Source organism: Rattus norvegicus, chromosome 13 (assembly GCF_036323735.1).
Source record: "Rattus norvegicus strain BN/NHsdMcwi chromosome 13, GRCr8, whole genome shotgun sequence".
In the NCBI taxonomy this organism is placed as follows: domain Eukaryota; kingdom Metazoa; phylum Chordata; class Mammalia; order Rodentia; family Muridae; genus Rattus; species Rattus norvegicus.
This window is the reverse complement of record NC_086031.1, coordinates 58,554,713-58,575,067: the sequence shown is the minus strand read 5'-3', so window position 1 is coordinate 58,575,067 and position 20,355 is coordinate 58,554,713. Positions and strand designations below refer to the sequence as shown.

Here is a 20,355-nt window from a genome sequence, read left to right as displayed (position 1 = left end):
ATATCCCGAACATATCCGGTGCCAGATCCTCTGCTACTGCTATTGACTCTTCTAATGCTCGTAACATCCAAAGGAACAGTTCTTGCACAGTCCTTGGAAATTGCCAGTGATCATGGTTAGTTAAAATAACCTTTAATTGTGTTTCTCAAGCACTTAACTTACCCCCAGTTATCCACAGGAGTGAGAGGTTATCAGTAAACAAACCTGAGAAACAGTGAAGATTTTAACAGGATGGTAACTCTGAGCTGGACCACAGGAAGTAAACAAACATGCATCCTTACGTCATCTGTCGCAGCCCTATCGGTTTTGTTTGGGTCACTTTCAAAGTGGCCAGCTCATCTCACTACTTCTCTTTCTTAAGTGAATCATGTTATCTTTTAAACATCAGATGATACCAGTGCACGAAGCAGTCATTCATAACCATAGCGAATGTTGTAATATTATAAATATTTACTGCAGGCTTTATGTACCATAGTAATTTTTTTAAAAACCAGAGAAAAATGAATATGGCTTTGTTTTTTTTTAAGTTAACTTTACCTAATTCCACCAAAAATTTCCCTGATAAAGGCTACCATCTACTGAAAGACAAAATTCAATCTGCCCAAGGTAAAATTGCCCATCCTATAAAGTATCATTACATACATATTATATAAACTCTGTAAGCTCTTATATATCACATTAATACTTGGCTCTCATACATGATTTATCGATAAGTAATGATTCTTGTAAGATAATCATCTCAATTAAAGCTAGAGTTTTGTCTTTCCAGAGATATTGCAAAAACTTCAATCATTATGTCCTAACTAGTACAAATGGTTGACTTATCCAGAAGAAAACTCTGAGTTTACTTTGAGTTTTCCCTCAGATACTGTGTATTTATAAGGATTGGTGTCTTTATGATTACATAAGGTCTGTATGTTGTATACTTTATTCATAGGCTTTCTTTCATTTTACCATGCCCTCTTAACTATTGACATACAATTACAACTTGTCATATCACTTGTACTCTAATTATAAAAGTAACGTTAAAAACAGAATGATCCCGAAGGCCATCTTATGTGTCACTGGTAGAGTCTTTTACATACACCTTGGAAAATTCTAACAAGAATGTTCCCTGTGGTGGAAATGATGGTTGAGATCCCAGACACCACAGGTGAAGGCAGCCTTCCATAGATCTCTTCCTTACCAGATGCATACAGAATAGCCAGATTAAAAGGTGTTGACCCTAGACTGCTTCCTATGGGTGGCAGTGGTGGAGAACCTTAAAATATTGTGAAGAATACTAAAAGGAACTAAGGGAGGGGAATTATAATCAGAATGTACTGTTTGAAGAAATCTATTTTTAATTTTTAAGAAAAGAGGAAAAAAAACATTGTAGTCAGCTGATTTTATAGTCAAGAACTACCCAAAGCTTGGGAGGGGTGGGGGGGGAGTATGACTCTACTATTGAATTTCTGCATGACATAGAAAATAGCAAAAGTAACGTTGATCAGATCAGTTTTCAGGAAAAAAAAATAAAAACAAGCATTAACTCAAACTTAAGGCTGACACTGCTGCTGTTCCAGAGATGTGGGGTATGTCCCAATCTCTCTCTCTCTCTCTCTCTCTCTCTCTCTCTCTCTCTCTCTCTCTCTCTCCCTCTCTGTCTCTCTCTGTATACTTTTGTTTCTGCCTTCCTAATCAAATGACCTGCTCTTATTCGGTTGGGTTTCAACCACAAGACATCACAGTACACTTTTTTTTCTTCAAGATACACGTCACTACACACCAAGAAAGGAGGAACTTCCGTGCTTGTGGTAACATCACTTGATAAACAGACTCCCTGAACAGCAAGTGCCTGTCTCTGCCTATGCTATATAAAGCAGCAGTCTTAGACTAACAGACACTTGTTGCGAGAGGACCATGAGAGCTGCAGCCATCTCCATGCCAAGGTTGAACAAAATGCCAGGAATGTTCTTCTCTGCTAGCCCAAAGGATTCAAAAGAACCAAGCCATTCTCTTCTAGATGACAACAAGCAAAAAAAGAGGCCAAAGACTTTGTAAGTTCCTTCAGTGTCTCTCTTAGATTATCTTTTATGGCCAAGGGGGTAGGAGTGAATGGACAGGAATGCTGGCATTTAGTTTATGTAGAGCAGAGCCTTTGTGACTTATAAGTAAGATTCAGTTTTATTGGAAAATAAATCATGTTATAGGAAAGTGTGAGGGAATCTTTCTGAACTTTTACTCATAAAAATGAGCTCTATTTTAACGTAACAGAATCTTGTATTAGTATTCTTGTAAGCTATTCTTACTATTACCGTCTTCCTCAGATATGTGTGCTTCATGTTCTTTTCGTAGATAAGGGGAACTCTTCTAGAGAATTATGAATTTTTGCTGTCTTTTGTAGTGGAATGGACATGAAAGCATATCTAAGATCTATGATCCCTCATCTGGAATCTGGGATGAAATCGTCCAAGTCCAAAGACATGTATGTACTGAATATTTTGAAATATAATTATAAGTGTATAAGAATTCTAGAAGTTAGCTGTTGTCTTTGCAAGATAATAAGACTGCATGCTTCTGGGCATGGCATCTTACTCGCATAATTCCTGCACTTGGGAGGTTAAGACAAGGGGATGAGAAAGGGGATTGAGCGAAGATTTGGTCTTTTAAAAGGATATAAAAAATACTGCATGCAATGGACTTCATTTCTTTTAAGTAACAAGACAAATAAGATTAGACTACATGAGAGCCAGTGAACATTCTTTATATGTTCACATCAATTTTAAATTTGTGTTATTCTATTTTCTCTACTTAGATTTTAACTGTCTTGACTGATAATTTTCATAACTATGACAATTAGGAACTTTATCTAGAGAATTAGTAATAGAAGTAATAAGAAAGAATCTTACTTATCAATATGTAGAAGCCATTATTGTATCAATTGAGATTTCATAAACTAGTTTATTAATTTAGATTATTTTTGTTAACTGTAGACTTTCGGCTGAGGAAGTAATGCAGTGGTCTCAGTCTCTGGAAAAACTCCTTGCCAACCAGAGTAAGTATTCTTAACCATGCATTGTTTTGGGGTCAGCTTGATAATTTAATAGATTGGATGGATGATTAATGTATATTATCAAAGGAAGAAAAAGTATACAAAAATGAAGTATTTTAGTTCTTCTTGAGTCATTGATAATTTCCTCACAATATGACTCAGTCATATAGCACTAGATTTTTATCACTGTCCTTTAGACCAATCTGCCAAAACAGCTACAAGTTTTCTTGGATTCAAGAACAAAATTGGAATCATGCTGGCTTGCTGGAGAGACGCTTGATTGGTTAAGAGTGCTTGTAGCTCTTAAAGATGACTGTTTTCCTGCACTCAAGGGACTGGTCTCACAGCCATCCACCTCTAACTCCAATGCCCCCTTCTGGCCTCAGTGGGCACCCGTCCCCAAGTGTTTCTGCACGGACAGGGGAAAGGAGAGGAAGAAATACATATACACATGAAAAATAACAAGCTTTCAAAAAATTCAAAATAAAGGTGAATAAAAGTATTCTGCAGTTTCAAAGTTTTAAAAGCCAAGGAAACGTCACATCATTTGAATCGCTATTTTGAAAGGCACTTAAAATGTTGGTAGTCTATCATCCACATACCTATTAACTCTCACTTGTCCACCTTATGTGGAAGGTATTTTAAAGACACCAAGGAATCAAATGCACAGCCTATGACTTGGTTAAAAATGTTTGGGATACACCAAGTAAACTCTGCAAGGATGCATCATGACAATATAAGGTCAAGAGAGGCTTGTGGGGGTTTTCTGATGGGAGAAAGAGATGAAACCAGTTGCCCTCCCCAATTGTGGGATTTCTGCACTATTGGGATTAGAACCTTATTCAGAAGTGCAGACAACCAGCTTGGTCTCAGGCATACGTTTACCCTCCTTTTAGAAAGACACTAAGAAACTTGGGAAGTCTAAGGAATTTAACATTGTTCGATCCTATGATTACAATAGGACTTATTCTGCAATGAAGCCGAGTAAATGGCATATCTCAATGACACTGGCAAATATAATTAGTGTACCAAGCATACAGGTGACAAGCTGTCCTAACATTATCTAACTACCATGGTTTGGGTGAAGAAATTATATTTTTAAGTATCAAATGATGTTAATACACTAAGTCATTACCATTTCCTTGAAGAAAGAACTCTGTACTCTTGCTCACAGGTTGGTGCCTTATAATGATTACAGAACAGTAATGATTCTACTCTGTAATCTACAGAGCTCAGTGTCACTTTAAATGCAGGAGAAAGCAAAGCATATTTATGTGAACACACAAAGCACTATGTGACTGTTTGGCGCCAGAATTCACATATAAGTCTCTAAAGCTGCCTCTCTACAAATTATGGCACAGCTGTTTTAGCAGTAGCAGTCTCACACCATTGTGTATATAGTAATACTATAACTTTGTGTATATAGTAATACTATAACTTTGTGTATATAGTAATACTATAACTTTGCTTATAAATCCCTTCCATGGCATATTTCTTTACTGACTCAATTTTCTCCACCCCTCTCTTTTCAGTGGGTCAAAATGTCTTTGGGAAATTCCTAAAGTCTGAATTCAGTGAAGAGAACATTGAATTCTGGTTGGCTTGTGAAGACTATAAGAAAACAGAGACTGATCTTTTGCATAACAAAGCAGAGCATATATACAAAGCATTTGTGCACTCAGATGCTGTGAAACAAGTGAGTATTAAAGTCATTGTCATTGGCATCAGTGTGTGGAAACTTTGCCTGCATACAGCAATAGTTTAGGATGAAATCTATGGCACCATAGTTTTACATAACCCTGTTTTGCATAAGTACAAATATACGCATTTGTACACTGAGTACAGTGAATCCATTCCCTTTATTTGTAAAGATGTCAGGAGAGAGACTAAGAGGATTTTGCAAAACTCTCCCACCTGGTCGGTTGCAGAGTGGAATGCAGGACTGCAGGCCAGATTTGCATGTTAAAGAACTCATACTGAGCTATTGCAACAGATGAGATAAAATGCAGACCACTAGAACACACACAATAAAGCAGCAAAAACATGAGCAGCTACTTGTAGTGCTGATCTTCCAGGAAAATATTCCCACTCAGTAAACCTAAAATGCCTATGACATTCTATGATGATATATGGACTACATTCTGGGGATATTTAATTTTTCATGCCTATATATTTCTTTCTCCCAATTACACTATAAACAAATGCAGAGAGCAAAATCTCTTTATATTGCATTTCTCTATAGCCCATACAACTAGTATAGCAATTCAGTTCAATTGAACTGATTTAAATAAGAATGTAAACCTTTTTAAGATGATTCTGAAACACTAATAGTACACATAAATTTATTGTAAGCTGCAAGTGCACATTAATTAAGGAATTATTTTTTTTTTCAGATCAATATTGACTTTCATACTCGGGAATCGACAGCCAAGAAGATCAAAACACCAACTCCCACATGTTTTGATGAAGCACAAAAAGTCATATACGCACTTATGGAAAAGGATTCTTATCCCAGGTTCCTGAAATCAAATATTTACTTAAATCTTCTAAATGACCTTCAGGCGAATACCTTAAAGTGAGTGGTTCCTTGCTGACAGGAATTCAAAGATAGTATCAAGGACAGAAGGAACATGAGACTGCCTACAGGATCAGTCTGGCCTGCAGAGGAGACTCATCAGTCCGGAGAAGTGCAGATGAACGGATTCACACAGAATGTATCTCGGTGGAGACTTGAGGAAACATCGCAAGAAGAACAGGGTGAGGCAAGTGGAAGGAGAAACTGTGGTACTGTCATGAAATACAGTGGGACTCTATTAGACAACCCTCCCAACTGGGGAGGTCAGCTGACTCTGGCAACACAGAAACTGTGAATAATTTGTATGAGACTGATTACTATGTGCTATAAGCTTCAAGAACAGCAGACGTGTATGCTACATGCTGTTGTGTACAATGTGTTGAACTCTGACAATCTCCTTCCTGTACATAATCAGTCCAAAAGTATATATTGCAAATAGGAGTTGCTATTATAGACATGAAGAACTTTTTATTTGTTTATTTAATTGTATTTGGCTTGGAGTTGAGAAAGACAATTATATATTTAACCTATTTTTTAATCTAAGAAGTTATAACACATCTGTAAAGTAAATTATCACTGTGGCAATAATAAATGTGGGCATTACATTAAAATAGAGAGAGAAATGTCTTCTATTTTATTGCTATTTTGATTCTGGCATTTTTTTTTACTCTGATTAAAAAAAAATTGAATGTGGTTACTACACGTGCTAAAGTTGATGAGGGAAAGCCCATGATGTCCCAACTCAGCACAAAAAACTACAGGTACCTAAGAAAAGCTAAAAGTGAGAAAATATTCTTATCCAGGGAAGAGCACACAAACTGGTTATCCAATGCCTAATGATCAACCCTGAGAACATACATATAAGTAGCATTTACAGACTGAACATATTGTGTTGATGTAAGTTACAGAATGTATATGCATATACATTTATGTGTGTAACAACAATTAATGAAAATGGATGCCATTAGTTTGAGTTAGAACAAGGGAACTGTATCAGAGTTTTGAGGGAGGGAAGGTGGACATTTTTATTTCTAATATAATCTCAAGAAAATTAGAAAAATTGAAAACTGAAGCAAGAAACTTATACTTTCTATGTCTATTCAGTATGTAACACTATTATCAAATTAATATTATATTTATTATGTTGGACAAAGTTCACCAGTTTTCTTTCTGCTACACGAGCTCTTTTAATTCAAGTTTCAAACTGATGAGAAATGGCATCTTTGAAAGGGGAAGGAAAAGTTATTTTAGACTCAGGTTTATTTTCTCATGTAATAGTCACAGCAATGTTATGAAAGCTAAAACTTAGAAAGATTAAATTCCCTCCAAATTACCAAAGACGCTAAAACACAGTCTTGTATCTGGCCCCATCCCAGACTGATCACACGAGAACCTGCAGCTATAGGATGGGAATCTGTATTTCAAAGGAAACATCAAGCATTTCTGAAGATGATTTGATTCCCGGGAGCTAGGGAATTGGAGATTAATGAGCAGCCATGGTTCTAGGGATTGATCATGATTCGGCCCATAGTCTATACACCTTCCACTGTGCAACACTGCCACCCACTGATCACAAGTGTTCCCTAAGCCACTGAAGTCTTGCAATGATCCAAATGTTCTCTAAGTAAGAAATTGAGACCCTTCTGAAAGGAAGGTACCTACAGAGCCTCCCATGGGGAAAGGAAAGAATAGGCCAACTATTCCTGGAACCTGTTCCATTGTATATCCTCATACACCTGGCATACATACATACATATCACATATGTCATTTTCAACAGTCAGTCATGCACAGACCAGAAGGAATTGCTGCGCATTTTTCCTTCTTTTTTCTTTTTCTTTTTTTTGATGTATTTTATTTTATTTTTTTATTTATTTATATTTCAAATGTTATCCCCCTTCCCAGTTTCCCCTCCACAATCACCCTCCTATCCCCTCTTCCCTCCCCCTGCCTCTATGAGGGTGCTCCCCCACCCGCCCATCTACTCCTTCCTCGGCAGCCTAGCATTCCCCTATCCTGGGTCATGAAGCCTCCCCAGGACCAACGGGCTGTGGTGCCTCCCAGTGATACCAGATAAGGCAACCCTCTGCTACATATCCAGCCGGAGCCGTGGGTAACCCCTCTTTACTCTTTGGTTGGTAGTTCAGTCCCTGGGAACATTGGAGGGTCTGGGTGGTTGACATTGTTGTTCTTCCTATGAGATTGCAAACCCCTTCGGCTCCTACAGTCCTAGCCTCAACTTCCGCATTGGAGCCCTGGTGCTCAATCCAATGTTTGGCTATGTACATCCACATCTGTACTGGTCCGGCTCTGGCAGAGCCTCTCAGAGGACAGCTATATCCGGCCTCTGTCAGTAAGTACTTAGCATCAGCAATAGTGTCTGGGTTTGGTGTCAGCACATGTGATAGATCCTTAGGTGGGGTAGTCTCTGGGTGGCCTTTCCTTCAGTTTCTGCTCCACTTTTTGTCCCGACATTTTCTTTTGAAGCTTTCAGTCACCAGGGAACAGTAATGGTAAGAACAGCCTGTATATCAGGGTTGAAAAGATTTTAAATGTCTGTTAGACTAAATCCAAATTAGTTCTTCATATGTTTGTGTTCCGCTCTGCTGCTGGCCCCAGGGTAAGAAAAACTTGGAAAATGTTATTCATTATCTCTAGTCATACCAACACCAAATTCTCTCCATCTTCTTGCTACTGTCTGTGGTTGACATAGCACATATCATTTTAAAATTTAAAATTTTTCTTTTTTTTTAAAGATTTCACACGAGTACTGTACTTAAATCATTCCACCATTTCTCCCTCAGATTTCTTCTGTATCCACTTTCTCAAATCCATGACATTTGTCATACACTTACTTTAGGCTCTCATTGCCTTCCAGTTCACGGAATTCTTACTGTTTACACTCTATTACCTCTTGGCTTCTAAACAGACACAGTTTAAAGTATAAACTTGCACATTTCATTTCCTGGGATATCAGATGAAACCCAGTAATTAAAATCCCTCCCACAGTGACCTTCATTGTACAACTTTTATTATCCCTCCATGTATCCTTCCTAGCTAATATCACACTGGATCATCCACCTAATTTTACACAACTTGTAGAATGTGTGTGACTAAAAATTTACTTCGCTATCTCTAAGTCCTTGTTAATCTATTTATATCTAATACAACTTTTTCTGCTTTCTGCACACTTCTAATCAGTTCTTTCAGGTCCAGATTGAGTGACTGTCCCATAAAGCCTTTCGATAATGCACTACGAGGCAGTCATCTTCATATCTGATGAAGGTGAACTCCAGGCCATATAAGCACAGGGTACTCTGCTCCTTTTGTTAAGTGCTACTGTCATGTTAAATAGAAACCAGACCCTTAAGAGTGAACAGTTCAACAGTCCAACCAACTCCCAGATCATAAAATCAATGCTGGTGTTTGTCTAAATATGTCATAAAGTTAAAGAGCTACCAAAATTTGGAAATATTTGAAAGCAAATATCAAGCACACATATTAATTATAAAGAAAAACATCATCCCAGGTGCATTTGTTTCAGGTAATATGAAATGCATGACACGACCTACTAAAGCATGCCATAACATGTGAGGTAGAACCAATTTGCATTCATTCCAATGGAAACTCGGGTGTTTTAATCTGATTAATGTTTCTTACCATTACACTTGTTTTGCATTGACATTTTGATTACAATGTGACTTTCATTCTAACTGGTCAGTCTTGGGAGTGCCCACCTTAAGGCTGTGTTATATAGGTAAAATTCATTTTTCTCAGATTTGTTTTACTATGCTTCCTATATGCTTCTCCTCTGAAGCTAGAGATTTTATAAAGAAAAATACGTGGATAGTCATATAATCAAGAGTATTCAACTTAAAAGTACATACTTAATCATTAGGTTCACATGGGATGATACTGTTCAAATTTTCTTCGTTTCTGTAGGCAAATGTGTCATATTAGTCAAAGAGAAATCTTTAATAATGCGTTATTGAACATAATTACAAGACAGAGTCAAACATTTTAAGTGCTTAAATTTAAATATAAATTACTACACCAAATTGTAATATTTCTCCAAATTAGATTAAACAGTAGCTATGAAATAAGAATTGTTAATCAAAGACAGAAATAGTTCCATCCTTTTTGTTAAATACCTTTAGGGCTGAACATGCATGATACAAATGGAAACAATGTATCATTTTTCCATACAGGACGTTAATGAAACTGTCTTACAAATTAAGACAGTGACAAATACAGAACTTTCTGTGCAGAGTGTGTCAGTATGTGACTAGATATTTCACAGTAGCTCCTTAGCTTAAAAGTATGAACAAAACCAAAAGAAAAAGTGAAATCAGGAAAGAATCACATTCATAGTAGCCTGGAGAAAAGGAATGGAATGAATAAGGAATGGAAATATCGTGCAGTGGAAACTAAGATACTGGGTATGGGAGATACTGAAAATACCAGAAGGGGTCACAAACTGGAAGGAGTGATATTGTGAAAATGGCCATTCTACATAAAGCAATCTATAGATTCGACACAATCTCCATCAAAATTCCAACACAATTCTTCACAGAAATTGAAAAAATACAGTATGACAACATAAATTACTCAAGAAAACAAAAAGAAGACATTGAGAATGAAGAAACTTTTGTGGCTACTACCATCTCACACCACCACAGAGCTACAACAGCAAAACCAACATGATACTGGCATCAAAGGACACATTAATCCGTGGAATAAAATTGAACACCCATACATAAATCCATGCTACTACAGATAACTGATTCTTCAAAGAGGCTAGCAATAAGCATTGTAGAAGAAAAGAGCATCTTTGACAAATAGTACTGGTCAAACTGGATAGCTATTTGTAAATGAATGAAACTAAATTTTTAACTCTCACCCTGCACAAAACTCAATTCCCAAATAAAGACTTCAACGTAAGACTTTATATCCTAAAACAATATTATTATTCAGCTGCTAAGAAAAAAGTAAATTAATAAATACATAGGAAAATGAATGGAGTTAGAAACAATTATTTGTAGTAAGGTAACCCAGACCCAGAAAGAAAAACGTCATATTTTTTCCTCATTTTTGAATGCTAAATGTGAATCTTGAGATATGTAGGTCTCATTTGGAATACCAATAGACATCTGGAAACTAACAAGAGGCACGAAGGGCAACAGCTTCAAGGAAGTGGATGTAGAATGCAATGCTGTACAGAGGAAAGGGGAAATGGTGCAATAGAAAAGTAAACGGGGGTGGGCATGAGAGGGTACGGTAGACAAGGAACTAGGAGCAGTGATAAATTAACAGTAAAGACCTTTTAGAAATGTCACATGAAAAACGACCATTGCAAAAGATGCATAAATAATGAGTTTAAGTGAAGTTGTCTCATAATTCCCCTACTAGACACCACAGCCTAACAGTAAATAATCCCAGTGTTGGAGCTAGAGAAATAGTTCAAGGTTAAGAACACTGGCTGCTCTTACCAGAGAACCTGAAATCAATTTTCAGCTCCTACATGATAACCTACAGCCACCTATAACTTCAAGTCTAGAGACTCAGTGCCCTCTTCTGGCCTATTCAGGCAACACACATGCATTTGATACACATGCAAAAAAAGACATCCAATTACATTTTTGAAAGATCAGTGCCAGAAATAGGTTATCACTTCTGGAGTTTTGGCCAGTGTGGTCCCATAAACTCCTAAATATTATAGGCTATTCTTATTATTTATCCTCCAGAACTTGAAGTAAAACCTTATTTTGGAGATACCATATACCTGACTTATAGAACATGAAATTTTATCCCTACTGGCTAGATTTTACAGTGTTAGAAGATGTCTATGCCATCAGAGGAAAACAATTAATCATAAATGTTACTGAGCTGTGAACCTTGCCAGTTTTGACAATCTGCTTGGCAAGTTATGTCCACTGGTATTCTAGGACTACAAATGTTATAGGCGTGACAACCAATTTCTGCTTGAAGTTAAGGCCCACACTTCATGAAGACATGTTAATTTGAGTCAAAAACCTATGGTTAAATAGGTCATAGGCTCTGGGGAAGAACCTAGTACCATTTTTTTTCTGTAAAATGCCCACAGTGTCACACGAACTCCTAATGACTCAACTCTCATCAGAGAAGCTTCTTCATTCAGTAAATGATGAATAACACAGATATTCCACAAGTGGTGATGGTCCAGAGAAGAAGCAGCTAGAAGGTTCGGGCCAAAATGGAACATCTGTATCATACACCCTCATCCTAAGGCTCAAGGATCGTGGTGGAAAATGGGGTAAAGAGAATGTTTGAGTCAGAGGTGATTGTTGACTATAAGAAAATAGTGTTTTTCAGATACAGCCGTTAGACAACATGCACAAGACCTGAGCAATCTCAAGCTACACAAAAATCCTAGAATGGAAACAGGAGGTGAACAGGAAGTACTACTTCTAAGTAAGGTGCTATTGACAAATGATATCTGCTGGGAGATAGAGAGTCAGTGTTCTTTAAGGATGTGGCCTCTTAAAGACAGCGATGTCAGTGGACCAGATGAACCAAAAAGGAGAGTCATACACCCAAGAGTATATTTGCAGCACAAGTTGGAAATGAGTTTTGTTTTGTTTTGGTTGGTTGGGTTTGGTTTGGTTTGGTTTGGTTAGTTGTTTTAAAAAGACACAAATCAAGATGGAGAGAAGGGGAAAACGTGTTTGAGAAGATTTCTGGATATAATAAAAATAGTCTGAAATTCTTAAAAATATTTTGAAGAAGGGAAGAATAAGGCAAAAAAAAGAATTTACTAAGCATCTTGTATTCATACTACTATATATCTTCTATGACAGCTTGAATATATTTCACTTTTTCAAGTTGAATTATTAAACCAAAGGAGATTTTACTATACTTTACAGTTGCTTATACATATTTACTTCCAAATCCCCCTCACTGGAGGTAAATTTAGCTAGGAATTTGAATCTAAGTCCATAAGGACGCTGAAAGACACCACAACTTAATTTGTATTCTTACTACTTAGGGAAGACCACCTAATTAAGAAAGGAGCTAGACTTGAAAGAGTGGAGATTTGATTCACTTAAGTAAGCATGCTAAACCCCATTCTATTTCTGTTTGTTCTGTGTTACTTCTTTTTTTCATATAATAATGATTATTTTTGCAATGTCACATAGCCCTCTCGTTTATGTGAAAAATATACCTATTATGCTTTTTGCAATAATGCACTTTGAGTTTTATTATGGAATGAATAAAAAATTGTTGTGGAAAACTAATAGTAGGTTTTTTCATGCTTCTAATTGCCTCCTTTATCTGGGTCAAATTAATCACCAAGGTTGTTTCTTATGTGCCTACCTGTAAAGTAATAGCTGTTCTGTATTATGTAAACTACATGTTACTTCTAAGGTCAGTGTATGACTAAATTATTTAGCAGGTGATTTGTGTTTTCAGTTTTTTACTATACATTTCACAATAAGTGTTGTGACAAGTTTGTGAACAGAATCTTCTTCTTCGTTGTAATGGGGCTTAAATACAACCAAAGATTTGGGGAAACCCGTGGCCTTCAAATTTAGTGAATTTGAAACCATTACAGAAAGTGGCTTGAATCATATATAACTTGCACTCTTAACTAACAGTATACATAATTCAGAGTGCCACTTTTATCTACTTGTTGAGTTGTGCAATAACCCATGGGGATCGAATTTGGGGCTTTGTGCACGATAGGCAAGCATGTTGCCATGGAGGTATAAGGGGGACCCACCTTTTTTAAATTATTGATATCAGATACATTTAATTTATGTAACTGTGCGGCTAGTTGATCATGCCCATTTGACTCTATTTATAGTCATCTGAGAGAAGGGAGCCCTAATTGAGAAAATGCTTCCAGAAGATTTTGTTTTAAGCAGAAACACCTGTAGGGAATTGTTTTAATTAGTGATTGATGTGGGAGACAGCCCACTGTGGGATAGGTCATCCCCAGGCTGTTGGTCCTAGCTTCTATAAGAAAACAGGCTGAGCAAACCAGTAAACAGCATCCTACCTGGCCTATGCATCAGCTCCAGCCTCCAGCTTCCTGTCCTGTTTGAGTTCCTGCCTTAAGGTCCTTTAATGATAGTCTATGATGTGTACACATAAGCCAAACAAACCCTTTCCTCCATGGAGCAGTGGTAACCCTAAGACAATAACATAACATTTAGATACACACAAACCATGGAATCATCACTATACAGAAGAAAAATAATGTCTGCTGCTTTCTAAAGTTGTTTGCTTTTGTTTCTAGTCAGAGCACCTATTATGTACCTTTCTTGTTATTTTATTGACATTTTTAATTGATATTTTAAATGGTATTCCATTTCTCGGTTTCCCCTCCAGGAATCCACTATCCCATCCCCCCTTTTCCCTTCGTCTATGAGAGTGTTCCCTCACCCATCCACCTACTCTCTCCCACCTCCCTGCCCTGACATTCCCCTACAACTGGGGCATTTAGCCTTGACAGGACCAAGGGCCTCTCATTTATGCCCAGCAAGGCCATCCTGTGCTACATATGTGGATGAAGCCATAGGTCAGTCCCTGTGTTCTCTTGGGATGGTGGTTTAGTCTCTGGGAGCTCTAGGGGGTCTGGTTGGTTGATATTGTTGTTCTTCTTTTGGGTTAGCAAACCTCTTCTGCTCCTTCAGTCCTTTCTCTAATTCCCAACTCTGTTGGGTTCCTTGTGCTCAGTCCAATGGTTGACTGTAAGCATCTGCCTCTGTATTTGTCAGGCACTGTCAGAGCCTCTCAGGAGAGAGCTATATCAGGTTCCTGTCAACAAGCACTTCTTGGCATCTGCAATATTGTCTGGGTTTGGTGGTTGTATATGGGATGACTCTCCCAGGTGGGGCAATCTCTGGATGACTTTTTCTTCAGTCTCTGCTCCACACTTTGTCTCCATATTTCCTCCTGTGAGTATTTTTGTTCCCCCTTCTAAGAAGATCTGATGCATTCATACTTTGGTCTTCCTTCTTCTTGAGCTTCATGTGGTTTCTTTAATATAGAGAAGACAGGTGTCTAGGCTCCAACCTGGTCCACAACTTCATATGAATGAATATGAATATGTATTTTAGGGACTTTCACAAATGGACACAAATGGGGGAATTCGACAATTTCTGTACTTCTCAAACTCTTAAATACTTATTTAACTCTAATATTAAATATTGAAATAACAAACTATTGAAATTAGATTTCTACATCTGGAGACAAAAACTTTCTTCTGTTCTTTGATTAGTTGATATATTACATAAGTGCTATTAGTTGGCCAATCCTGATATTTCACTTTGAAGAGGCTCTACATGTAAAATAAAGTAATTTTTGGTAGATAGCAGTCTCTTCCCAATAATTTTTCCTAAGCACTCTTTTACATGTTTTCTTTCAAAGTTCACCTTTATCTTGGAAAGAAAGGATGTAAACCATTATCTAGGCTCAGAACCATATAAAAAGGTCAAAAGACTAAAGCAATTTGTAGTGGGTGATGGTTTTAAGTTTAAAAGCACCAATCAAAGACAAAAAACAAGACTAAAATCTAGGGTGCATACCAAGAGACAGGCAAGACAGCTACCAAAGACAACTCACAATAATACCAGAGCTGGGCAGGAGGAACATTCTGGTGAATGCAATGATGTAGCAGAAGTTCTACAGCAGGCTCAGCCCCCAGCCTGACAGTGAGCCGCTGCTACACCACAGCAGAGAGTGAAATATTCTAATATTCAATTACACATATTTTAACATGAAGAATTGTTATAGTCAATTTCTCTGTTGTCACATCACTTAGTCCAATCATCTTTAACTCCTTTGCATATTTTCCTTTCTTCCAAAATGATCTGTTGTTCATCTGGTGAAAGTCAAAAAGTGAAAAAGGTCTGTGATCTAAGCTTGCGGCAATATGATGTCATCACTTTCCGTATCACTCCAGTTCTGAAACACTCTGCTTCAATTGACCATACAATGATTACATTCCTAGACCAGTATTTTGCCTAAATCCAGCCATTCACTTAAGGTTTACAAATTGCTCACTGTAAACGTGTAATAGGTAAAACATGTTCTCTTATGAAGAATTGAAAAAGATATTACTTATGATGTATATTTAGCAGAATTACTGGTATAATTAAACTGTTTATGAACGTAGTAAGAAATACCAAGGTGCAGTAAAGAACCACAGACTATTTCTTGCTTGAAGACTTAACAAGAAATGAAATTACTTTCAAATAGTTACTCCTAAAGAAGAGCCCAGATCATATCCAGCATAGAGTCTAGAAAATATCTCATCATTAAATGATGAATTAATTCATCTACCAATAGTGATTCTTTCTGTGTTCCATAGTCCATGATTTCAGATAGAAACACTGAGATGAATGAAGTGCATCCTACATTTTTTAATGGTTTGCTGTGTTCTGAGAACAGAAGGAAAAATAAGTTGTATTAAAATAGACTAAGCACTATAGGAATGTTAAGAGAACAGATAGGATCCTGTGATAGATGATCTTCCAAGTTATCTCTACAGGTACCTAAAAAGAAGTGGGGAGAGGAGGAGGGGGAGAAGGACAAAGAAGGAAGGGGAGAAGGAGGAGAAGGAGGAGAAGGAGGAAAAGGAGAAGAACAATAGCAACAACAACAGCAACAACAAAAACAACAAGAAGGAAGGAGGAAGAAGAGAAAGAGGAGGAGGAAGAGGAGGAGGAGGAGGAGGAGGAGGAGGAGGAAGAGAAGGAGGAGAAAAAGAAACCACATGGAATTGATAGCTCATTCTTCCTCTAACAGAAGAAGCTGAAACTCATGTCAGCACCATATTCAACTGCTTTGGGCATCCAGTCTTTTCAAGTGTGATCCTTTTGCATTTTCTCTTATCCTCTCTTTTCACAGATTCAGATGGGTGCTGTATGCTCTTCTCCATTCTCTCATCTTGAAAAGAGGACCATGCATACAACTGACACCCAATTTCAGTGTGAGGATGTGAAACTGAAGAACATTTATCAACGTGAACAGTAAGCTTTAGAGATCTGCCTATCTCCACTCCAAAACACTGGGCTAAAGGCTCACACAGACATATTCAGACTTTTATGTGGATGCTGGGGAATTGAACATGTGTTCTCAGTATGCAAAGCAAGTGTTCTTGCCCATTGAGCTATCTTCCTAGGCCGTGCTGTGTGCATTTCTTATTTGATCTTATATGTTGTTTCTTACCAAACTGTAGATTTCACTTAATATTTCATGTGCACTGTTATGATTGACAAGTGTGGTTTTTTCCTGACATTCCATTGTTTTTCCTGCATTTTGCTGTTCCTAAATTATCAGTTGGCCATCTTTCTGGCAGTGTTTTTCTTCCTTCTTTTGCTTGCATAGCATACCTATCTTCTCTTTCTGCATGTAGAATTCCTTTACATATCTTCTGAATGCTTATTAGTTCCTTAGATGTTTGGTTTTCCAGGATTATCTTTACTTCTTCTTAAATTTGTTTTTTAATGTAAATGTCCTGGATATAGTAATGTCATTCTTTTCCAGGACTTGAAATACATCATTGAGTGTTTCCTGGACTTTGGAGTTTCTGCTGGCAATTGCTTTTACCCTGATGACTTTGCTGATATAAGTGATTTGGCACTTCCCACTTGTGGCTCCAATAGTCATTCCTCATTCTGATATTCTTTATATTTGAAGCCCAAAATTGAGAGCAAAGGTTTTCCTCTTACCTTTTCTGTTTAGGTTCCTAAATACTGCCAGTAATTGACTGTCAAAATCTTACCAAGTTTGGGCAATTTTCTATTATTTCACTAATTGGTTTTCTATGCTTTTAGTCTGTCATATAACCTCCTATGCTAAAAATCCGTCTTTGATCTTATGCATTTCATAGCTCTTGCAAGTTCTGTTCACATACAAATCTTAGGGCATGTGTCTAAGAGATTGCCTGACTTACGTTAATTGAGTTGAAAAACACCCACCGTAAATATAGGCTGGGTTCCTGAAATGAATAAAAATGGGTAAGAAGCTGAGCCCCAGTGTCCACCAGTCCCTGCTTGCTAACTCAGGTAGAAGTCTGAAGAGCTACCTCCTCTTTCTGCCGCCAGGACTTCCTGGCTGTGATGGACTGTATCCCCTGAAACAAAACACAAACTTAGCAAATAAATAAATGAGTAATAAAAATCTATCATCTCTCCTTCAGTTTCTTTTGTTAGGTGAATTTGGCTTGTTTTATTTTGTCTTTTATCAGTGGGAAAACTAGTATACCGACGCTTTGTTCAACTTATCTATGCCCTTTATTTTCTTCTTTGCCTTACACAATAGATTTTCTATTTTTGGCATTAGGGGAATTCATTGATATTTTTACATCATTCTTATGAATGATTTATTTATCCAAGTTATTTACCCAAAATATTATCTATTTCAACATCTTTAAGTGAGATGCTGAAGAGCTGCAATCTTCTTAGAGTTTTGTTGCCTTACTTTTCATGCCTGCCACATGATGCCATAGTGTATAGTGTGTAGATATGGGTATCACTGCGACTTTCTCTGGAGAGCCTTCGTAGGAAGCAGCCTTCTCCTGATGGTGCTAAGTCTTAGCTCGGCTGAGAGTACAACTCGACTGCAGAACATGTGCACGGCATACTCGAGGTCTCGTGCTTACTGTCAGCATTGTGCAGAAAGGGAAAGACAACAGAAGTGGCAAGAAATTGCAATGAACTAGATACATAAATAAACTAAAAACAAAGGACTAATTGCAATGTCCGCCAATCTAGCAAAGACAACATACATGGGACAGAAATAACATAAACCACAAAGACATATTTTCATGCTTTGAAAAAGTAATTAAAAGAAGAAAGTGGAAAAATGGGTCACAGAAATAAATTACAGTATTCAAGAGTTAAAAGGAGAAAACAGGAAGAAGGTGAACAGTGTAAGTTATACAGAGAGAGAGAGGAGAGAGAGAGAGAGAGAGAGAGAGAGAGAGAGAGAATGAATCTGTGGCTGACACACTGGCTCAGCAGGTAATGGAACTTTCCTAGAAATCTGGGTTTAATCTCAGAACCCACATAAAAGTGCAGGGAGAGAACTAATTCTACAAAGTTTCCTCTGATTTTCACATATGGGCCATGGCACACACAGACACAGATACACACAGAGACTCATCCACACAGACACACACTCTGAAAGGTTCATACACACACACACACACACACACACACACACACACACACTTTTCCAATTATGAAAAGAACAGGGTAAAAAGTAACAAAATAATAAAATGAAGAAATATATCTATGTACAAACATACATATGTGTTCAGCAAATTTTTAAATAAACTGAATCTCTCTCTCTCGGTGTGTGTGTGTGTGTGTGTGTGTGTGTGTGTGTGTGTGTGTGTGTGTGTTCAGAGAGGTCTTGCCAGCAAGAGTAGATATTCACTATGTCTGTTGATATGAACTTCTTCCTGTGTCTTTCTAGATTATGTGCCCCAAGAAAAACAAGCCTGAGAGATTAACCCATCTTGTGCTTTTCTCTGAGTCCATGCGAATGGTTCAGACATCAGCAGACTGAGAGACTCTAGATCTGGTTAGAGCAAGGCACTAGGACCAACTCAATGTCCCAACCACTAGCTGGTTACTGGAACTACAAATCTTAAAGAAAAAGTATACTCTGACACAATCCCATTGCATACATGTCTCAATTAGTTTGCTTCAATAGTCTTGGATCAAAAGAAACACAGTGACTGTGACTGTGTGGTAATACTGCCTATGAGTAATAAGCAAATTAGCAACTCCAGTCTGAGTTCCAGGACCAGAAATGGATCAAATCTGTGCTAAAGAGTCTTTTGGGCTGAACTTCAGGATTGTAGAAACTTGGAAATTGCAGACTGCGTTAGCAAAATTACCTTGGTCTATTTTTCTTTCCTTTTATGGCCTCCATTTCCCACCCCTTTGTCTGACATAATATTCTTTTGACTATCAATTAAAAACCTTTGAATGTATTTTTAGCACACTACAAGATTATACCAGCCCTCAACTAAGGTTGTCATAGATGGTATCTGAAACCCATAATGGGGACTCACTGCTTTGCTCTAACCTGCTGAGTTTTGGTCTTTACCATTGTATTTGGAAAATGCCTTGATTTATGATTTCCTTTTTTTCCAGCTATTAACCTATATAATAGATATGCATATGTATGTGTATATATATACATGCGTATATGTATGTACATATATGTATATATGTATGTATAATGTATATCTTCTTTGATGGTAGATGTATCCAGGAAAACCTGAGTCTATATATGCAGTCCATGATCAATAATAATGCCTTAAGAACAAACCATTTTTTCCATTTTTTATTCCCTTGAGGTGTGCCTTTTCATTAACATTGCCTATCCCCTCCTGAACTGCAGCGTATGCTCCCCATGCATTAAATGATTTTTCTCTCATTGTGTGGGTTCTAAACCACCTAGAACCACAAAGTGCTGCTTTCTGCTAATCTAATCTTCTCTCCCACTGCTATTATTGCTTGAGACTGAGTAACTTATAAAGAAAAAAAAAAGGTCCGTTTAGTTTAGGACCTAAAGGCAAAGAAACTAAATGCTACTTTATCAAGTGAGAATCTCTTGAATCATAACAAAGCAGAGAAACAACCATGTATGTATAGAAAAAATACTTTTACAGGAGAATGCAGGGAGATGCCAGTTTCACTTTATAATAACCCACACTCCCCTATGCTTATGGCAACTTTTATCCCT

The 20,355-nt window shown here is 37.3% G+C and overlaps 1 protein-coding gene across 2 annotated transcripts; it reads left to right on the top strand.

Annotated features, from left to right (window-relative positions):
* The first annotated feature begins 1,880 nt into the window (after positions 1-1,880).
* Positions 1,881-6,224, top strand: Rgs1 (regulator of G-protein signaling 1). Of its 2 annotated transcripts, none has more exons than NM_001401277.1 (5): positions 1,881-2,039; positions 2,387-2,467; positions 2,976-3,037; positions 4,567-4,730; positions 5,428-6,224. In NM_001401277.1, exons 1-5 carry the CDS (start codon positions 1,903-1,905, stop codon positions 5,611-5,613), a joined length of 630 nt encoding a protein of 209 aa, NP_001388206.1. In that variant the 5' UTR covers positions 1,881-1,902; the 3' UTR covers positions 5,614-6,224. The 2 variants fall into 2 exon arrangements, with proteins under 2 accessions (NP_001388206.1, NP_062209.1); NM_019336.3 differs by having other exon boundaries at positions 2,338-2,467.
* Positions 6,225-20,355: the final 14,131 nt, after the last annotated feature.

Bases quoted from the DNA above. Each gene is read 5' to 3' on its own strand.
- Rgs1 (NM_001401277.1), top strand. From the start codon at position 1,903: ATGAGAGCTGCAGCCATCTCCATGCCAAGGTTGAACAAAATGCCAGGA. The intron at 2,468-2,975 runs GTATGTACTGAA...TGTTAACTGTAG, and splicing joins TCGTCCAAGTCCAAAGACAT to ACTTTCGGCTGAGGAAGTAA. The intron at 4,731-5,427 runs GTGAGTATTAAA...TTTTTTTTTCAG, and splicing joins ACTCAGATGCTGTGAAACAA to ATCAATATTGACTTTCATAC.